The sequence below is a fragment of the Grampus griseus genome (genome assembly GCF_964374135.1).
Source record: "Grampus griseus genome assembly, chromosome: 15".
NCBI lineage: Eukaryota > Metazoa > Chordata > Mammalia > Artiodactyla > Delphinidae > Grampus > Grampus griseus.
In genome coordinates, this window is record NC_139009.1 from 36,521,728 (window position 1) to 36,540,190 (window position 18,463).

General features: G+C 37.7%; 1 protein-coding gene across 1 annotated transcript in view; it reads right to left on the bottom strand.

Annotated features, from left to right (window-relative positions):
• SRBD1 (S1 RNA binding domain 1) overlaps nucleotides 1-18,463 on the bottom strand; it is a gene marked incomplete at its 5' end in the record, with an annotated part of 230,095 nt that overhangs the window by 32,244 nt on the left and 179,388 nt on the right. The window contains 2 exons of the mRNA XM_082672580.1: nucleotides 553-729; nucleotides 1,813-1,919. Of these exons, the coding sequence (XP_082528706.1) occupies nucleotides 553-729; nucleotides 1,813-1,919 (284 nt within the window). The remainder of the gene's footprint in view (nucleotides 1-552; nucleotides 730-1,812; nucleotides 1,920-18,463) is intronic.

The following is an 18,463-nucleotide window of genomic DNA, read 5'->3' on the forward strand; positions in this document are numbered from 1 at the left end:
CATTGAGAAGTCCTCTTTGTTACCTCATCTTATACCAGTCCTTCCCACTTGTGGTGCTCCAATCACACTGGCCTCAGTTTCATTTCCTGAATACACCAAAGTTGGTCCTGCCTTAGGATGTTGCACATGTACTGTTTCCCCTGCTTGGAATGCCCTCCTTCTGATCCCTGTGTGACTGGCTCCTTCATTTCATTCAAAACTCAGCTCAAATAACTTTTCAATGAATAACTCATATAAAGCAGTTTATTGCTCCCCAAAGGCAGTATCATATTGCTTTGTTTTAATTTTTATAACACTTATTACATCTGAAACTATTTATTTTTACTAGTTTATTTATTGTCTGTCTCATTCATTAAAATTTAACTTCATGAGGCCAGGGAATTTGTTGATTTGCTCACTGCTGTATTCCCAGTGCCTAGCAAAGATTAGACAGTTGACACATATTGAATGAAGGAATGAACAAATAGCTAGGATTTATGCCAGTGAGAAGGATGGGTAACAGAAAGAGAGGAGGTTGATAATAGAACAGACAGCGTACACTTCAATAATGACCTGCAAAATGTTCGAATATAATCCTGGTTGACTCTGATGAAACCAGCACACTGTTGGAAAGATTTTGGACCTAGCCCTTTCACTTTCTTCAGCTGTTCTCGGTTGATGAATGGCCCATTTTTCTCACGCCATTCAATAATATTTTTGGCTCGGTTGGCATTGAGTCCAGCAATATGCCTAAAAAAGTAAACAAAATGAGTTATGTGGCCAATGTAATTGTTCTAAGAGTAATGAAAGAAAAGATCTCATCTGAAAAGACAATGATATAAAACATTTGCATCATAAAAGCAACTATAATTACATCTTGTCATATGTCTCTACACTATTCACATTCCTTGTGTTTCTGAATCAAGTAATAATTCTGCCTATTCCTGGTTAGCTTACAAAGTGAGTTAGCAGTAGAAGTTACAATAGCTACAGCTGCATTGTACTATTCTATTTTTTTGATCAGCCTGTTCTCATTAGTAAAGACTTGAACTATAGAAAGGTACTTATTCATGATATAAAAACTCTATCATTACACAGTTGGCTTGGTGTTGATAAGAGAATCTTAATTTTATTACAGAATTCCATATATGGCATTATGGAATGTTTGTCGCTGTGGTAGAAAAGCAACACCTAACAATGCAAGGGTTATTTTCTGCTATTCCAATTTCAAAGCAGAAAGATCCATATTTTTTCCAGAGGTCCAGAATTTCATGCTGCATCAGCAGAATTGTATAATAAATGCAAAACGAGGAACAAAAAATCAGCTCTTCTACAGTCACAGGGGAAAAAAAAAGAATGTATAAGACATGATCATAGTACAATGAAGATATTGAGATGTGACTTGTGGAATCAAGGTAAAAATATGGTAACCATACCTTGAACCCTCAGGATTTATCTTTTGGTGACTGCCAGCTTTGACAGATGTAAGCAAGAGACTGAACTAGTGAAAAATATCTACGCTCCTGTGGTGGGAAACAGCTCTTTTCAATGTTAACCTAATTTAAATTCTATTAGCGACATTAATGCACTCGATAGTCACCATATGTTCTTCACGTTAGATTTCCAGTATTAAAAATAACATGAATTGTTATAACTCTTTTCTTAAATGATGCCTTCCGCTCTGACTGATTATTGGAAGCAATGTATGAACTCACAGATTTTTCTATACTTGACAACTTTATACACGTGTCCCCTTGCTCTAGCTGAGTTTGAACTGGATAGCAAGTAAAACTCAAGATTCTGTGATCTTCAGCCACAGACTTCTTGTCTCACCTTAACAAAACTTCTGAACAGATGTTAATATCCACTCCCACAAAGCTGACACATTCTTCTACAACACTATCCAGTGTGGCCTTGAGTAGAGTCTGAGACACATCGTGCTGAAAAGACAAAGATCAAATATGAATCAAAAGTAAAGAACATGCAAAAAACCACATTTAAAAAAAGACAGACAAGATGAAAAGGCAGAGGGCTATGTACCAGATGAGGGAACAAGATAAAACCCCAGAAAAATAACTAAATGAAGTGGAGATAGGAAATCTTCCAAAAAAAGAATTCAGAATGACAGTGAAGATGATCCAGACCTCGGAAAAAGAATGGAGGCAAAGATCGAGAAGATGCAAGAAATGTTTAAGAAAGACCTACAAGAATTAAAGAACAAACAAACAGAGATGAACAATACAATAACTGAAATGAAAACCACACTAGAAGGAATCAATAGCAGAATAACTGAGGCAGAATGGATAAGTGACCTGGAAGACAGAATGGTGGAATTCACTGCTGTGGAACAGAATAAACAAAAAAGAAGGAAAAGAAATGAAGACAGCCTAAGAACCTCTGGGACAACATTAAACACAAAAACATTCACATTATAGGGGTCCCAGAAGGAGAAGAGAGAAAGGACCAGAGAAAATATTTGAACAGATTATAGTCGAAAAGCTTCCTAACGTGGGAAAGGAAAGAGCCACCTAAGTCCAGGAAGCACAGAGAGTCCCATACAGGAGAAACACACAGAGACGCATAGTAATCAAATTGGCAAAAATTAAAGACAAAGAACAATTATTGAAAGCAGCAAGGGGAAAACGACAAATAACATATAAGGGAACTACCATAAGGTTAACAGCTGATTTCTCAGCAGAAACTCTACAAACCAGAAGGGAGTGGCATGATATACTTAAAGTGATGAAAGGGAAGAACCTACAACCAAGATTACTCTACCGGGCAAGCATCTCATTCAGATTCGATGGAGAAATCAAAAGCTTTACAGACAAGCAAAAGCTAAGAGAATTCAGCACCACCAAACCAGCCCTACAACAAATGACAAAGGAACTTCTCTAAGTGGGAAACACAAGAGAAGAAAAGGACCTATGAAACCAAACCCAAAACAATTAAGAAAATGGTCATAGGAACATACATATCAATAATCACCTTAAACGTGAATGGATTAAATGCTCCAACCAAAAGACACAGGCTTGCTGAATGGATACAAAAACAAGACCCATCTATATGCTGTCTACAAGAAACCCACTTCAGATCTAGGGACACATACAGACTGAAAGTGAGGGGATGGAAAAAGATATTCCATGCAAATGGAAATCAAAAGAAAGCTGGAGTAGCAATACTCATACCAGATAAAATAGACTTTAAAATAAAGAATGTTACAAGAGACAGGGAAGGACAATACATAATGATCAAGGGATCAATCCAAGAAGAAGATATAACAATTGTAAATATTTTTGCACCAAACAGAAGACAACTGCAACTGCTAACAGCTATAAAAGAGGAAATCGACAGTAACACAATAATAGTAGGGGACTTTAACACCTCACTTACACAAATGGACAGATCATCCAAAATGAAAATAAGGAAACAGAAGCTGTAAATGACACAAAAGACCAGATAGATTTAACTGATATTTATAGGACATTCCATCCAAAAACAGCAGATTACACTTTCTTCTAAAGTAAGCACGGAACATTCTCCAGGATAGATCACATCTTGGGTCACAAATCAAGCCTCAGTAAATTTAAGAAAACTGAAATCATATCAAGCATCTTTTCTGACCACAATGCTATGAGATTAGAAATCAATTAAAGGGAAAAAAACTAAAAAACACAAACACATGGAGGCTAAACAATACGTTACTAAATAACCAAGAAATCACTGAAAAAATCAAAGGGGAAATCAAAAAATATCTAGAGACAAATGACAATGAAAACATGATGATCCAAAACCTATGGGATGCAGCAAAAGCACTTCTAAGAGGGAAGTTTATAGCTATACAAGCCTACCTCAAGAAACAAGAAAAACCTCAAATAAACAATCTAACCTTACACCTAAAGGAACTAGAGAAAGAAGAAAAAACAAAACCCAAAGTTAGCAGAAGGAAAGAAATCATAAAGATCAGATCAGAAATAAATGAAATAGAAACAAAGAAAACAATAGAAAAGATCAATAAAACTAAAAGCTGGTTTTTTGAGAAGATAAACCAAATTGATAAACCATTAGGCAAACTCATCAAGAAAAAGAGGGAGAGGACTCAAATCAATAAAATTGGAAATGAAAAAGGAGAAGTTACAACAGACACCGCAGAAATACAAAGCATCCTAAGAGACTACTACAAGCAACTCTATGCCAATAAAATGGACAACCTGGAAGAAATGGACAAATTCTTAGAAAGGTATAACCTTCCAAGACTGAATCAGGAAGAAATAGAAAATATGAACAGACCAATCACAAGTAATGAAATTGAAACTGTGATTAAAAATCTTCCAACAAACAGAAGTCCAGGACCAGATGGCTTCACAGGTGAATTCTATCAAACACTGAGAGAAGAGTTAACACCGATCCTTCTCAAAATCTTCCAAAAAATTGTGGAGGAAGGAACACTCCCAAACTCATTCTATGAGGCCACCATCACCCTGATACCAAAACCAGACACAGATACTACAAAAAAAGAAAATGACAGACCAATATGACTGATGAATATAGATGCAAAAATCCTCAACAAAATACTAGCAAACAGAATCCAACAACACATTAAAAGGATCATACACCATGATCAAGTGGGATTTATCCCAGGGATGCAGGGATTCTTCAATATACACAAATGAATCAATGTGATAAACCATATTAACAAACTGAAGAATAAACCATATGATCATCTCGATAGATGCAGAAAAAGCTTTTGACAAAATTCAACACCCATTTATGATAAGAATTCTCCAGAAACTGGGCATAGAGGGAACCTACCTCAGCATAGTAAAGTCCATATACGACAAACCCACAGCAAACATCATTCTCAATGGTGAAAAACTGAAAGCATTTCCTCTAAGATCAGGAACAAGACAAGGATGTCCACCCTCACCAATATTATTCAACATAGTTTTGGAAGTCCTAGCCACGGCAATCAGAGAAGAAAAAGAAATAAAAGGAATACAAATTGGAAAAGAAGAAGTAAAACTGTCACTGTTTGCAGATGACATGATACTATACATAGAGAATGCTAAAGATGCCACCAGAAAACTACTAGAGCTAATCAACGAATTTGGCAAAGTTGCAGGACACAAAATTAATGCACAGAAATCTCTTGCATTCCTATACACTAATGATGAAAAACCTGAAAGAGAAATTAAGGAAACGCTCCCATTTACCACTGCTACAAAAAGAATAAAATACCTAGGAACAAACCTACCTAGGGAGACAAAAGACCTGTATGCAGAAAACTATAAGACACTGATGAAAGAAATTAAAGATGATACCAACAGATGGAGAGATATACCATGTTCTGGGATTGGAAGAATCAATATTGTGAAAATGACTATACTACCCAAAGCAATCTACAGATTCAATGTGATCCCTATCAAATTACCAATGGCATCTTTTAAGGAACTAGAACAAATAATCTTAAAATTTGTATGGAGACACGAAAGACCCCAAATAGCCAAAGCGGTCTTGAGGGAAAAAAACGGAGCTGGAGGAATCAGACTCCCTGACTTCAGACTATACTACAAAGCTACAGTAATCAAGACAACATGGTATTGGCACAAAAACAGAAACATAGATCAATGGAACAAGATAGAAAGCCCAGAGATAAACCCACACACCTATGGTCAACTAATCTATGACAAAGGAGGCAAGGATATACAATGGAGAAAAGACAGTCTCTTCAATAAGTGGTGCTGGGAAAACTGGACAGCTACATGTAAAAGAATGGAATTAGAACACTCCCTAACACCATACACAAAAATAAACTCCAAATGGATTCGAGATCTAAATGTAAGACTGGACACTATAAAACTCTTAGAGGAAAACATAGGCAGAACACTCTATGACATAAATCACAGCAAGATCCTTTCTGACCCAGCCCCTAGAGTAATGGAAATAAAAACAAAAATAAACAAATGGGACCTAATAAAACTTCAAAGCTTTTGCACAGCAAAGGAAGCCATAAACAAGACGAAAAGACAACCCTCAGAATGGGAGAAAATATTTGCAAACAAATAAACAGACAAAGGATTAATCTCCAAAATATATAAACAGCTCATGCAGCTCAATATTAAAGAAACCAACAACCCAATCCAAAAATGGGCAGAAGACCTAAATAGACATTTCTCCAAAGAAGACATACAGATGGCCAAGAAGCACATGAAAAGCTGCTCAACATCACTAATTATTAGACAAATGCAAATCAAAACTACAATGAGGTATCACCTCACACCAGTTAGAATGGGCATCAACAGAAAATCTACAAACAACAAATGCTGGAAAGGGTGGAGAAAAGGGAACCCTCTTGCACTGTTGGTGGGAATGTAAATTGATATAGCCACTATGGAGAACAGTATGGAGGTTCCTTAAAAAACTAAAAACAGAATTACCATATGATCCAGCAATCCCACTACTGGGTATATACCTAGAGAAAACCATAATCCAAAAAGACACATGCACCCCTACGCTCACTGCAGCACTATTTACAATAGCCAGGACATGGAAGCAACCTAAATGCCCATCGACAGACGAATGGATAAAGAAGATGTGGTACATATATACAATGGAATATTACTCAGCCATAAAAAGGAACGAAAGTGGGTCATTTGTGAGATGTGGTTGGATCTAGAGACTGTCATACAGAGTGAAGTAAGTCAGAAAGAGAAAAACAAATATTGTATATTAACGCATATATGTGGAACCTAGAAAAATGGTACAGATGAACCGGTTTGCAGGGCAGAAGTTGAGACACAGATGTAGAGAACAAATGTATGGACACCAAGGGGGGAAAGCGGTGGGCGGGGGGGTGGGAGGGTGGTATGATGAATTGGGAGATTGGGATTGACATGTATACACTGATGTGTATAAAACTGATGACTAATAAGGACCTGCTGTATAAAAAAGTAAATAAAATAAAATTCAAAAAAAAAAACCAAAGTTATGTTACACTGCAAAAAAAAAAAAAAAAAAGTAAAGAACATACAGTTCTTGGACTAGTACCTTTGCGTATACTACTGGTAGCAGGCTGAGACACAGCAAAGTAAATTTCTTCATTTCTTTTAGACACATTGTTAGCCAATGTAATTGAGCTGAACTTAAGGAATCTGTTCTTACTCTCTAAATTACTCATACACTTGACTCAAATATAACAGCACCAGTATTTTTCCCTTTTGTGAAATTCTGCCAGAGCAGGGGTTCTCAAACTTTAGCTTGCCATCAAAATCACCTGCAGGGTTTGTTAAAACACAGGTTGCTAGGCCCCACATCCAGAGTCTTTGATTCAGTAGGTCTGAGGTGGGGCCTGAGAATTTGCATTCTAAGAAGCTCCCCAGTACTGTTGTTGCTGTTGGTTCTGGGAGCACACTTTGAGCCATACTGGTCACTATCATTCACGCACTGCCTTGTAGTCTTATCTTCACTTGCATATGTATTCTGTCCCTTAGTTCTTCTTAACGGGAGAGAGTGAATTATAATAGGAAGCAGAACACAAATACTCAGTAAATTTGACAGTAAACCAAACTCTCATATTTCATGAAACTGAAGATACTACTGCTTATAAGAAGCACCATTATTTTATATACCACTAAGAAAGAAGATATACCACCAATTAAATCATGACACAATGCTTTCTTGTTACTCAGAATTTTTGTTTTATAAAAATTAAAAGAACTCTTTTAGACTTATTTAGAAAGTTTTAAAATCATGTATCATGCATAGACAAAAAGGAAAATATAAGCAATTTAATCTGATTAAGGTATTCCTGAAATTTCTTCACATTAAACATTCAACTTTTCTGTATCACTTTGTAAAGTCAGAGTCATAGATGTCCAAATTCTTCCACCCATTTTATCTTTTATGCTGCTGAGCACCTAGATAATGCAGCATTTCTTAAAAGAGTAATACTCTATAGTTTCTGAGATTTTCTTTCAAGCTGTCAGACGCTCATTCTGTAGTCCTACCTTAATCTCAACACAAGAGATTTTAGACAGCAACAAAACTCCTACTTTTCCTTAAAGGTCCTTAAATGTTTCATTGTTCAATAGTTTATTGACTAGAACAGTGAAGAGCCTGCAGTTCAGCCATGTCTCCAGGATTCACAATCAAATTCACGAAGATGCTACACCATGATTTGCCACAGGGCCAACCAGAGGACATCATTAATTGGAAGATGCATCCTACTATCAGAGTGTTAAAATGTGAGAAAATATGCATCTTAGAATTGGTGAAATGCAGTATCTGAATAACTATTTGTTCGTTAATTGAAGCCAGATTACCATAGGGAATGGTTCAAAACACTTGATGTTATTCACAATTCTAAAATTAAAGATCCTCCGTTAATGTTCCCAGACATGAAACTGTAATTCAGCATTCTTCTCCTCTCCATATGTCTTAAGGAATCAAGGATAGGTTTGATAACCTTAAATTCTTAGGAAGACAATATAGTAAGTAGACTCTCTAGGTATTGTGATTACACTATTATCATTTAATAACAGCTGAAGTTTTTGATCTGCCAGACTGTTTTTGTTTTTCAGAGATAACCTAGTTGGTAACTACTCAGACCACAGCTTAAAAATATAGACACAATTATAAAAATCTAATAAGCAAATATAATCATGAAAAATATCATAAAGTAAAACCCAAGACATCACTAAGAACCTGATTATTTATGAGCCACAGCTTTTAAGAAGCTGGATAGTCTTTTCTGTGTCTAAGTAGACGAGAATCAGCAAAATGAAAAGGGGACTTTACAAAATGAGAGGGTAGAAGATGGGTGACAATATAGAGGCAAGTACAATGAAAGTAACGAGAAAAAATATTTGAGGAAAGAGACATAACTTTAAGCAAATAGGAAAAACTAAGAGTAATAGTTAGGGGTCGCTAGAATAAATGCAAACAACTCCACATACTTCCAAACACACCAGATGCTTAGGATATCTAAATGAGTAGCAGTCCCTATAGCAGACAATCTTGGTTGCCTATCCTACCTCTAGTCTCCAACACCCTTTTCCTCCTTCCAGACAGAAGCCTGATTGTGTTTCATGCATCCACTCAACCTCTGTAAGGCCATATGCTTTAGGGAAGCTGGCCCTATTTCCAGCAGATGATAATGACCAGTTAAAACCAATGGTTTTCAAACTGAGGCTTGTGACCAATTAGTGGATCATAAAGTTAATTTGGTTGCTTGCCACACAGCATTAAAAAAATCAATAAAGAAATAGAATAGACCACATCAAGCCTGTTGCACATATCCTTAACATGGAATGAACAGTGTAATAAAAAAATGCAGCCAACTGAGATTATCATGTGAGAAGAATATATAAACTGGCCAGGAACATGTGTTTTGTTCACTGATGTCTCATTTGATCTTTTGATAAATGATGGTCCCTTTGACCACGGATTGATAGAGAGGTTAAAGAGTAACTTTACAGAGTTATAAAGCAAAGTATTTTAAAAAGTAAGTCAGAAAGAGAAAAACAAATATCGTATGTATGAATTCATATATGTGGAATCTAGAAAAATGGTATAGATGATCTTATTTGCAAAGCAGAAAGAGAGAAACAGATGTAGAGAACAAATGTATGGATACCAATGGGGAAAGGGGGGTGGGTGGGAGGAATTCGGAGATTAGGATTGACACATACATACTATTGATACTATGTATAAAATAGTAACTAGGGAGGACCTTCAAGATGGGGGAGGAGTAAGACGTGGAGATCACCTTCCTCCCCACAGATACATCAAAAATACATCTACATGTGGAACAACTCCTACAGAACACCTACTGAATGCTGGCAGAAGACCTCAGACTTCCCAAAAGGCAAGAAACTCCCCATGTAGCTGGGTAGGGCAAAAGAAAAAAGAAAAAACAGAGACAAAACAACAGGGATGGGACCTGTACCTCTGGGAGGGAGCTATGAAGGAGGAAAAGTTTCCACACACCAGGAAGCCCCTTCACTGGCGGAGACAGGGAGTGGCGGGGAGGAAGCTTCTTAGCCATGGAGGAGAGTGCAGCAACAGGGGTGCAGAGGGCAAAGCAGAGAGATTCCTGCACAGAGGATTGGTGCCAACCAGCACTGACCAGCCTGAGACGCTTGTCTGCTCACCCGCTGGATTGGGTGGGGGCTGGGAGCTGAGGCTCTGGCTTCGGAGGTCAGACCCCAGGGAGAGGACTGGGGTTGGCTGTGTGAACACAGCCTGAAGGGGGGGTGCAAGTGCACCACATCTAGCTGGGAGGGAGTCCGAGAAAAGCTCCTGAACTGCCTAAGTGGCAAGAGAATATTGTTTCAGGGTGTGTGAGGAGATGAGATTCAGAGCATCGCCTAAACAAGCTTCAGAGATGGGCACAAGCCGCGGCTAGCAGCGCGGACACCAGAGAACGGCATGAAACTCTAATACAGCTGCTACAGCCACCAAGAATCCTGTGTACAAGCACAGGTCACTATCCACACCTCCCCTCGCGGAAGGCCATTCATCCTGCCACTGCCAGGGTCCTGTGATCGAGGGACAACTTCCCCGGGAGAACACATGGCACACCCCAGGCTGTTGCAATGTCACACTGGCCTCTGCCGCCGCAGGCTCACCCAGCATCCCGTACCCCTCCATCCCCCGGGCCTGAGTGAGCCAGAGCCCCCTGATCAGCCGCTCCTTTAACTTCCCCCTGTCTGGGCAAAGAACAGACGCCAGAGAGCAACCTACATGCAGAGGCGGGGCCGAATCCAAAGCTGAATCCCAGAAGCTGTGCCAACAAAGAAGAGAAAGGGAAATCTCTCCATACAGCCTCAGAAGCAGCAGATTAAATCTCCACAATCAACTTGATGTACCCTGCATCTGTGGAATACCTGAATAGAAAACGAATCATCCCAAAGTTGAGGCAGTGGACTTTGGGAGCAACTATATACTTGGGGTTTGCTGTATGCGACTGACTAGTTTCTGATTTTTATGTTTACCCTAGTTTAGTTTTTGGCGCTTGTTATCATTGGTGGATTTGTTTACTGGTTTGGTTGCTCTCTTCTCCTTTTTTCTTTTATTACTATTTTTATTTTAATAATATATTAAAAATTCTTTATTTTAATAACTTTAATTAATTAATTTATTTATTCTTTCTTTTTTCTCCCTTTTATTCTGAGCCATGTGGCTGACAGGGTCTTGGTGCTCTGGCTGGGTGTCAGGCCTGAGCCTCTGAGGTGCGAGAGCCAAGTTCAGGACATTGGTCCACCAGAGACCTCCCGGCCCCACGTAATATCAATTGGCGAGAGGTCTCCCAGAGATCTCCATCTCAACACTAAGACTCAGGTGCAATCAACGACCAGAAAGCTCCACTGCTGGATGCCCCATGCCAAACAAATAGCAACACGGGAACATAACCCCATCCATTAGCAGAGAGGCTGCCTAAAATCATAATAAGTTCACAGACACCCCAAAACATACCACCGGACATGATCCTGCCCACCAGAAAGATCCAGTCTTGTCCATGAGAACACAGGCACCAGTCCTCTCCACCAGGAAGCATACACAACCCACTAAACCAACCTTACCCACTGGGGGCAGACACCAAAAAAACCGGGAACTATGAACCTGCAGCCTGCAAAAAGGAGACCCTAAACACAGTAAGTTAAGCAAAATGAGAAGACAGAGAAATATGCAGCAGATGAAGGAGCAAGGTAAAAACCCACCAGACAAAACAAATGAAGAGGAAATAGGCAGTCTACTTGAAAAAGAATTCAGAGTAGCTATAGTAAAGATGATCCAAAATCTTGTAAATGGAATGGAGAAAATATAAGAAGCGTTTAACAAGGACCTAGAAGGGCTAAAGGGCAAACAAACAATGATGAACAACACAATAAATGAAATTAAAAATTCCCTAGAAGGAATCAATAGCAGAATAACTGAGGCAGAAGAATGGATAAGTGACCTGGAAGATAAAATAGTGGAAAAAGCTACCACAGAGCAGAATAAAGAAAAAAGAATGAAAAGAATTGAGGACAGTATCAGAGACCTCTGGGACAACATTAAACGCACCAACATTCACATTATAGGAGTCCCAGAAGAAGAGAAAAAAAAAGGGAGTGAGAAAATATTTGCAGAGATTATACTTGAAAACTTCCCTAACATGGGAAAGGAAATAGTAAATCAAGTCCAGGAAGCATAAAGAGTCCCAAACAGTGACATATATACACTAATAGGTATAAAATGAATAACTAATAAGAACTTGCCGTATAAAAAAATAAATAAAATTATAAAATAAAAAAAAAAAGCAGCAAGGGAAAAGCAACAAATAACATACAAGGGAATCCCTATAAGGTTAACAGCTGATCTTTCAGCAGAAACTCTACAAGTCAGAGGGAGTGGCAGAACATATTTAAATTGATGAAAGGGAAAAAACTACAACCAAGATTACTCTACTCAGCAAGGATCTCATTCAGATTCAACGGAGAAATTAAAACCTTTACAGACAAGCAAAAGCTGAGAGAATTCAGCACCACCAAAGCAGCTTTAAAACAAATTCTAAAGGAACTTCTCTAGGCCAGAAACACAAGAAAAGGAAAAGACTTACAAAAACAAACCCAAAACAATTAAGAAAATGGTAATAGGAACATACATATCGCTAATTACCTTCAATGTAAATGGATTAACTGCTCCAACCAAGACACAGACTGGCTGAATGGATACAATAACAAGACCTGTATATATGCTGTCTACAGGAGACCCACTTCAGATCGAGGGACACATACAGACTGAAAGTGAGGGGATGGAAAAACATTTTCCATGCAAATGGAAATGAAAAGAAAGCTGGAATAACATTTCTTCTATCAGACAAAATTGCTTTAAAATAAAGACTGTTACAAGAGACAAAGAAGGACACTACATAATGATCAAGGGATCAGTCCAAGAAGAAGATATAACAATTGTAAATATTTATGCAGCCAACATAGGAGCACCTCAATACATAAGGCAAATGCTAACAGCCATAAAAGGGGAAACTGACAGTAACACAATCATAGTAGGGGACATCAACATCCCACTTTCACCCATGGACAGATCATCCAAAATGAAAATAAATAAGGAAACACAAGCTTTAAATGATACATTAAACAAGATGGACTTAATTGATATTTATAGGATACTCCATCCAAAAACAACAGAATACACATTTTTCTCAAGTGCTCATGGAACATTCTCCAGGATAGATCATATCTTGGGTCACAAATCAAGCCTTGGTAAATTTAAGAAAATTGAAATTGTATCACGTATCTTTTCCGACCACAATGCCATGAGACTAGATATCAATTACAGGAAAAGATCTGTAAAAAATGCAAACACATGGAGGCTAAACGATACACTACTTAATAATGAAGCGATCACTAAAGAAACCAAAGAGGAAATAAAAAAATACCTAGAAACAAATGACAATGGAGACACAATGACCCCAAACCTATGGGATGCAGCAAAAGCAGTTCTAAGGGGGAAGTTTATAGCAATACAAGCCCACCTTAAGAAGCAGGAAACATCTCGAATAAGCAACCTAACCTTGCACCTCAAGCAATTAGAGAAAGAAGAACAAAAAAACCCCAAAGCTAGCAGAAGGAAAGAAATCATAAAAATCAGATCAGAAATAAATGAAAAAGAAATGAAGGAAACAATAGCAAAGATCAATAAAACTAAAAGCTGGTTCTTTGAGAAGATAAACAAAATAGATAAACCACTAGCCAGACTCATCAAGAAAAAAAGGGAGAAGACTCAAATCAATAGAATTAGAAATGAAAAAGGAGAGGTAACAACTGACACTGCAGAAATAAAAAAGATCATGAGAGATTACTACAAGCAACTCTATGCCAATAAAATGGACAATTTGGAAGAAATGGACAAATTCTTAGAAATGCACAACCTGCCAAGACTGAATCAGGAAGAAATAGAAAATATGAACAGACCAATCACAAGCACTGAAATTGAAACTGTGATTAAAAATCTTCCAAAAAAGAAAAGCCCAGGACCAGATGGCTTCACAGGCGAATTCTATCAAACATTTAGAGAAGAGCTAACACCTATCCTTCTCAAACTCTTCCAAAATATAGCAGAGGGAGGAACACTCCCAAATTCCTTCTACGAGGCCACCATCACCTTGATACCAAAACCAGACAAGGATGTCACAAAGAAAGAAAACTACAGGCCAATATCACTGATGAACATAGATGCAAAAATCCTCAACAAAATACTAGCAAACAGAATCCAACAGCACATTAAAAGGATCATACACCATGATCAAGTGGGGTTTATTCCAGGAATGCAAGGATTCTTCAATATACGCAAATCTATCAATGTGATAAACCATATTAACAAATTGAAGGAGAAAAACCATATGATCATCTCAATAGATGCAGAGGAAGCTTTTGACAAAATTCAACACCCATTTATGATAAAAACCCTGCAGAAAGTAGGCATAGAGGGAACTTTCCTCAACATAATAAAGGCCATATATGACAAGCCCACAGCAAACATCATCCTCAATGGTGAAAAACTGAAAGCATTTCCACTAAGATCAGGAACAAGACAAGGTTGCCCACTCTCACCACTCTTATTCAACACAGTTTTGGAAGTTTTAGCCACAGCAATCAGAGAAGAAAAGGAAATAAAAGGAATCCAAATCGGAACAGAAGAAGTAAAGCTGTCACTGTTTGCAGATGACATGATCCTATACATAGAGAATCCTAAAGATGCTACCAGAAAACTACTAGAGCTAATCAATGAATTTGGTAAAGTGGCAGGATACAAAATTAATGCACAGAAATCTCTGGCATTCCTATATACTAATGATGAAAAATCTGAAAGTGAAATCAAGAAAACACTCCCATTTACCACTGCAACAAAAAGAATAAAATACCTAGGAATAAACCTACCTAAGGAGACAAAAGATGTGTATGCAGAAAATTATAAGACACTGATGAAAGAAATTAAAGATGATACAAATAGATGGAGAGATATACCATGTTCTTGGATTGGAAGAATCAACATTGTGAAAATGACTCTACTACCCAAAGCAATCTATAGATTCAATGCAATCCCTATCAAACTACCACTGGCATTTTTCACAGAACTAGAACAAAAAATTTCACAATTTGTATGGAAACACAAAAGACCCCGAATAGCCAAAGCAATCTTGAGAACGAAAAAAGGAACTGGAGGAATCAGGCTCCCTGACTTCAGACTATACTACAAAGCTACAGTAATCAAGACAGTACGGTACTGGCACAAAAACAGAAAGACAGATCAATGGAACAGCATAGAAAGCCCAGAGATAAACCCACGCACATTTGGACACCTTATCTTTGATAAAGGTGGCAGGAATGTACAGTGGAGAAAGGACAGTCTCTTCAATAAGTGGTGCTGGGAAAACTGGACAGCTACATGTAAAAGTATGAGATTAGATCACTCCCTAACACCATACACAAAAATAAGCTCAAAATGGATTAAAGACCTAAATGTAAGGCCAGAAACTATCAAACTCTTAGAGGAAAACATAGGCAGAACACTCTATGACATAAATCACAGCAAGATCCTTTCTGACCCACCTCCTAGAGTAATGGAAATAAAAACAAAAATAAACAAATGGGACCTAATGAAACTTCAAAGCTTTTGCACAGCAAAGGAAACCATAAACAAGACCAAAAGACAACCCTCAGAATGGGAGAAAATATTTGCAAATGAAGCAACCGACAAAGGATTAATCTCCAAAATTTACAAGCAGCTCATGCAGCTCAATAACAAAAAAACAAACAACCCAATCCAAAAATGGGCAGAAGACCTAAATAGACGTTTCTCCAAAGAAGATATACAGACTGCCAACAAACACATGAAAGAATGCTCAACATCATTAATCATTAGAGAAATGCAAATCAAAACTACAATGAGATATCATCTCACACCAGTCAGAATGGCTATCATCAAAAAATCTAGAAACAATAAATGCTGGAGAGGGTGTGGAGAAAAGGGAACACTCTTGCACTGCTGGTGGGAATGTGAATTGGTTCAGCCACTATGGAGAACAGTATGGAGGTTCCTTAAAAAACTACAAATAGAACTACCATATGACCCAGCAATCCCACTACTGGGCATATACCCTGAGAAAACCAAAATTCAAAGAGTCATGTACCAAATTGTTCATTGCAGCTCTATTTACAATAGCCCGGAGATGGAAACAACCTAAGTGCCCATCATCGGATGAATGGATAAAGAAGATGTGGCACATATATACAATGGAATATTACTCAGCCATAAAAAGAAACGAAATTGAGCTATTTGTAATGAGGTGGATAGACCTAGAGTCTGTCATACAGAGTGAAGTAAGTCAGAAAGAAAAAGACAAATACCGTATGCTAACACATATATATGGAATTTAAGAAAAAAAAATGTCATGAAGAACCTAGGGGTAAGGCAGGAATAAAGACGCAGACCTACTAGAGAACGGACTTGAGGTTATGGGGAGGGGGAAGGGTGAGCTGTGACAGGGCGAGAGAGAGTCATGGACATATACACACTAACAAACGTAGTAAGGTAGATAGCTAGTGGGAAGCAGCCGCATGGCACAGGGATATTGGCTCGGTGCTTTGTGACAGCCTGGAGGGGTGGGATAGGGAGGGTGGGAGGGAGGGAGACGCAAGAGGGAAGACATATGGGAACATATGTATATGTATAACTGATTCACTTTGTTATAAAGCAGAAACTAACACACCATTGTAAAGCAATTATACCCCAATAAAGATGTTAAAAAAAAAAAAAAGAGACATGTACCACAATGTTCATTGCAGCACTATTTACAACAGCCAGGACATGGAAGCAACCTAAGTGTCCATCGACAGATGAATGGATAAGGAAGATGTGGCACATATATACAATGGAATATTACTCAGCCATAAAAAGAAACGAAATTGGGTCATTTGTAGTGAGGTGGATAGACCTAGAGTCTGTCATACAGAGTGAAGTAAGTCAGAAAGAGAAAAACAAGTACTGCATACTAACACATATATATGGAATATCAAAAAGAAAAAAGATTCTGAAGAACCTAGGGGCAGGACAGGAATAAAGACGCAGAAGTAGAGAATGGACTTGAGGACACAGGGAGTGGGAAGGGTAAGTACCACACAGGGAGTGGTACTCTTTTTGATTTATGGTTTTCTCAGAGTATATGCCCAGTAGTGGGATTGCTGGGTCATATGGTAGTTCTATTTTTAGTTTTTTAATGAACTCCATACTGTTCTCCATAGTGGCTGTATCAATTTACTTTCCCACCAGCAGTGTAGGAGGGTTCCCTTTTCTCTACACCCTTTCCAGCATTTATTGTTTCTAGATTTTTTGATGATGGCCATTCTGACTGATATGAGGTGATACCTCTTTGTGGTTTTAATATGCATTTCTCTAATGATTAGTTATGTTGAGCAGCTTTTCATGTGTTTGTTGGCAATCTGTATGTCTTCTTTGGAGAAATGTCTGTTTAGGTCTTCTACCCATTTTTGGATTGGGTTGTTTGTTTTTTTGAGTGAGCTGCATGAGCTGTTTGTATATTTTAGAGATTAATCCTTTGTCAGCTGCTTCATTTGCAAATATTTTCTCCCATTCTGAGGGTTGTCTTTTCGTCTTGTTTATGGTTTCCTTTGCTGTGCAAAAGATTTTAAGTTTCATTAGGTCCCATTTGTTTATTTTTGTTTTTATTTCCATTTCTCTAGGAGGTGGGTCAAAAAGGATCTTGCTGTGATTTATGGCATACAGTGTTCTGCCTATGAACAAAGTTGATTGTAATAATAATTTTACAAACACAGAAAACAATAAGAATGACAGACCCCAGATGTATTGTCAGTAATGATGTTCTTATAGATGACAGTTTAAAACCTTCAAAATTAAAAACCAAAGAAAAACATCCCCACCAGAATGGCTAAAATGAAAAATATGAAAAATACCAAGTATTGATAAGGATGTGAAGCAGCTGGAATGCTCAAAATATCATCATGATAAATGCATGTTAGGTCAGATATGCAAGGCAAGGCAGTTGTATGGGGGATTTATTTTGTATGGTTTAAATATAACTTCACATAAAACTGAATCAAATATATGTACACAATGTAAAAATGCATTATTGTTCAATATAAATTAAACTAAGTAACTGCAAAGGAATAAAAAATGAAAATTCCTAGAAACAAAGAAATCGCCAAAACTGACTCAAGAAGAAATAAGAAAATCTTAACAGACCTATCAAAAATCTCCCAGAAAAGAGAAGTCTAGGACTGGATAGCTTCATTAATGAATTCTACCATATATTTAAAGAAGAATTAACATTAATCCTTCTCAAGCTCTTCCAGAAAAATAAATGAGGAGAGAACATCTCTTAACTCATTCTGTGAGGTCAGCATTACTCTGATATCAAAGCCAAACAAAGATACCACCAGAA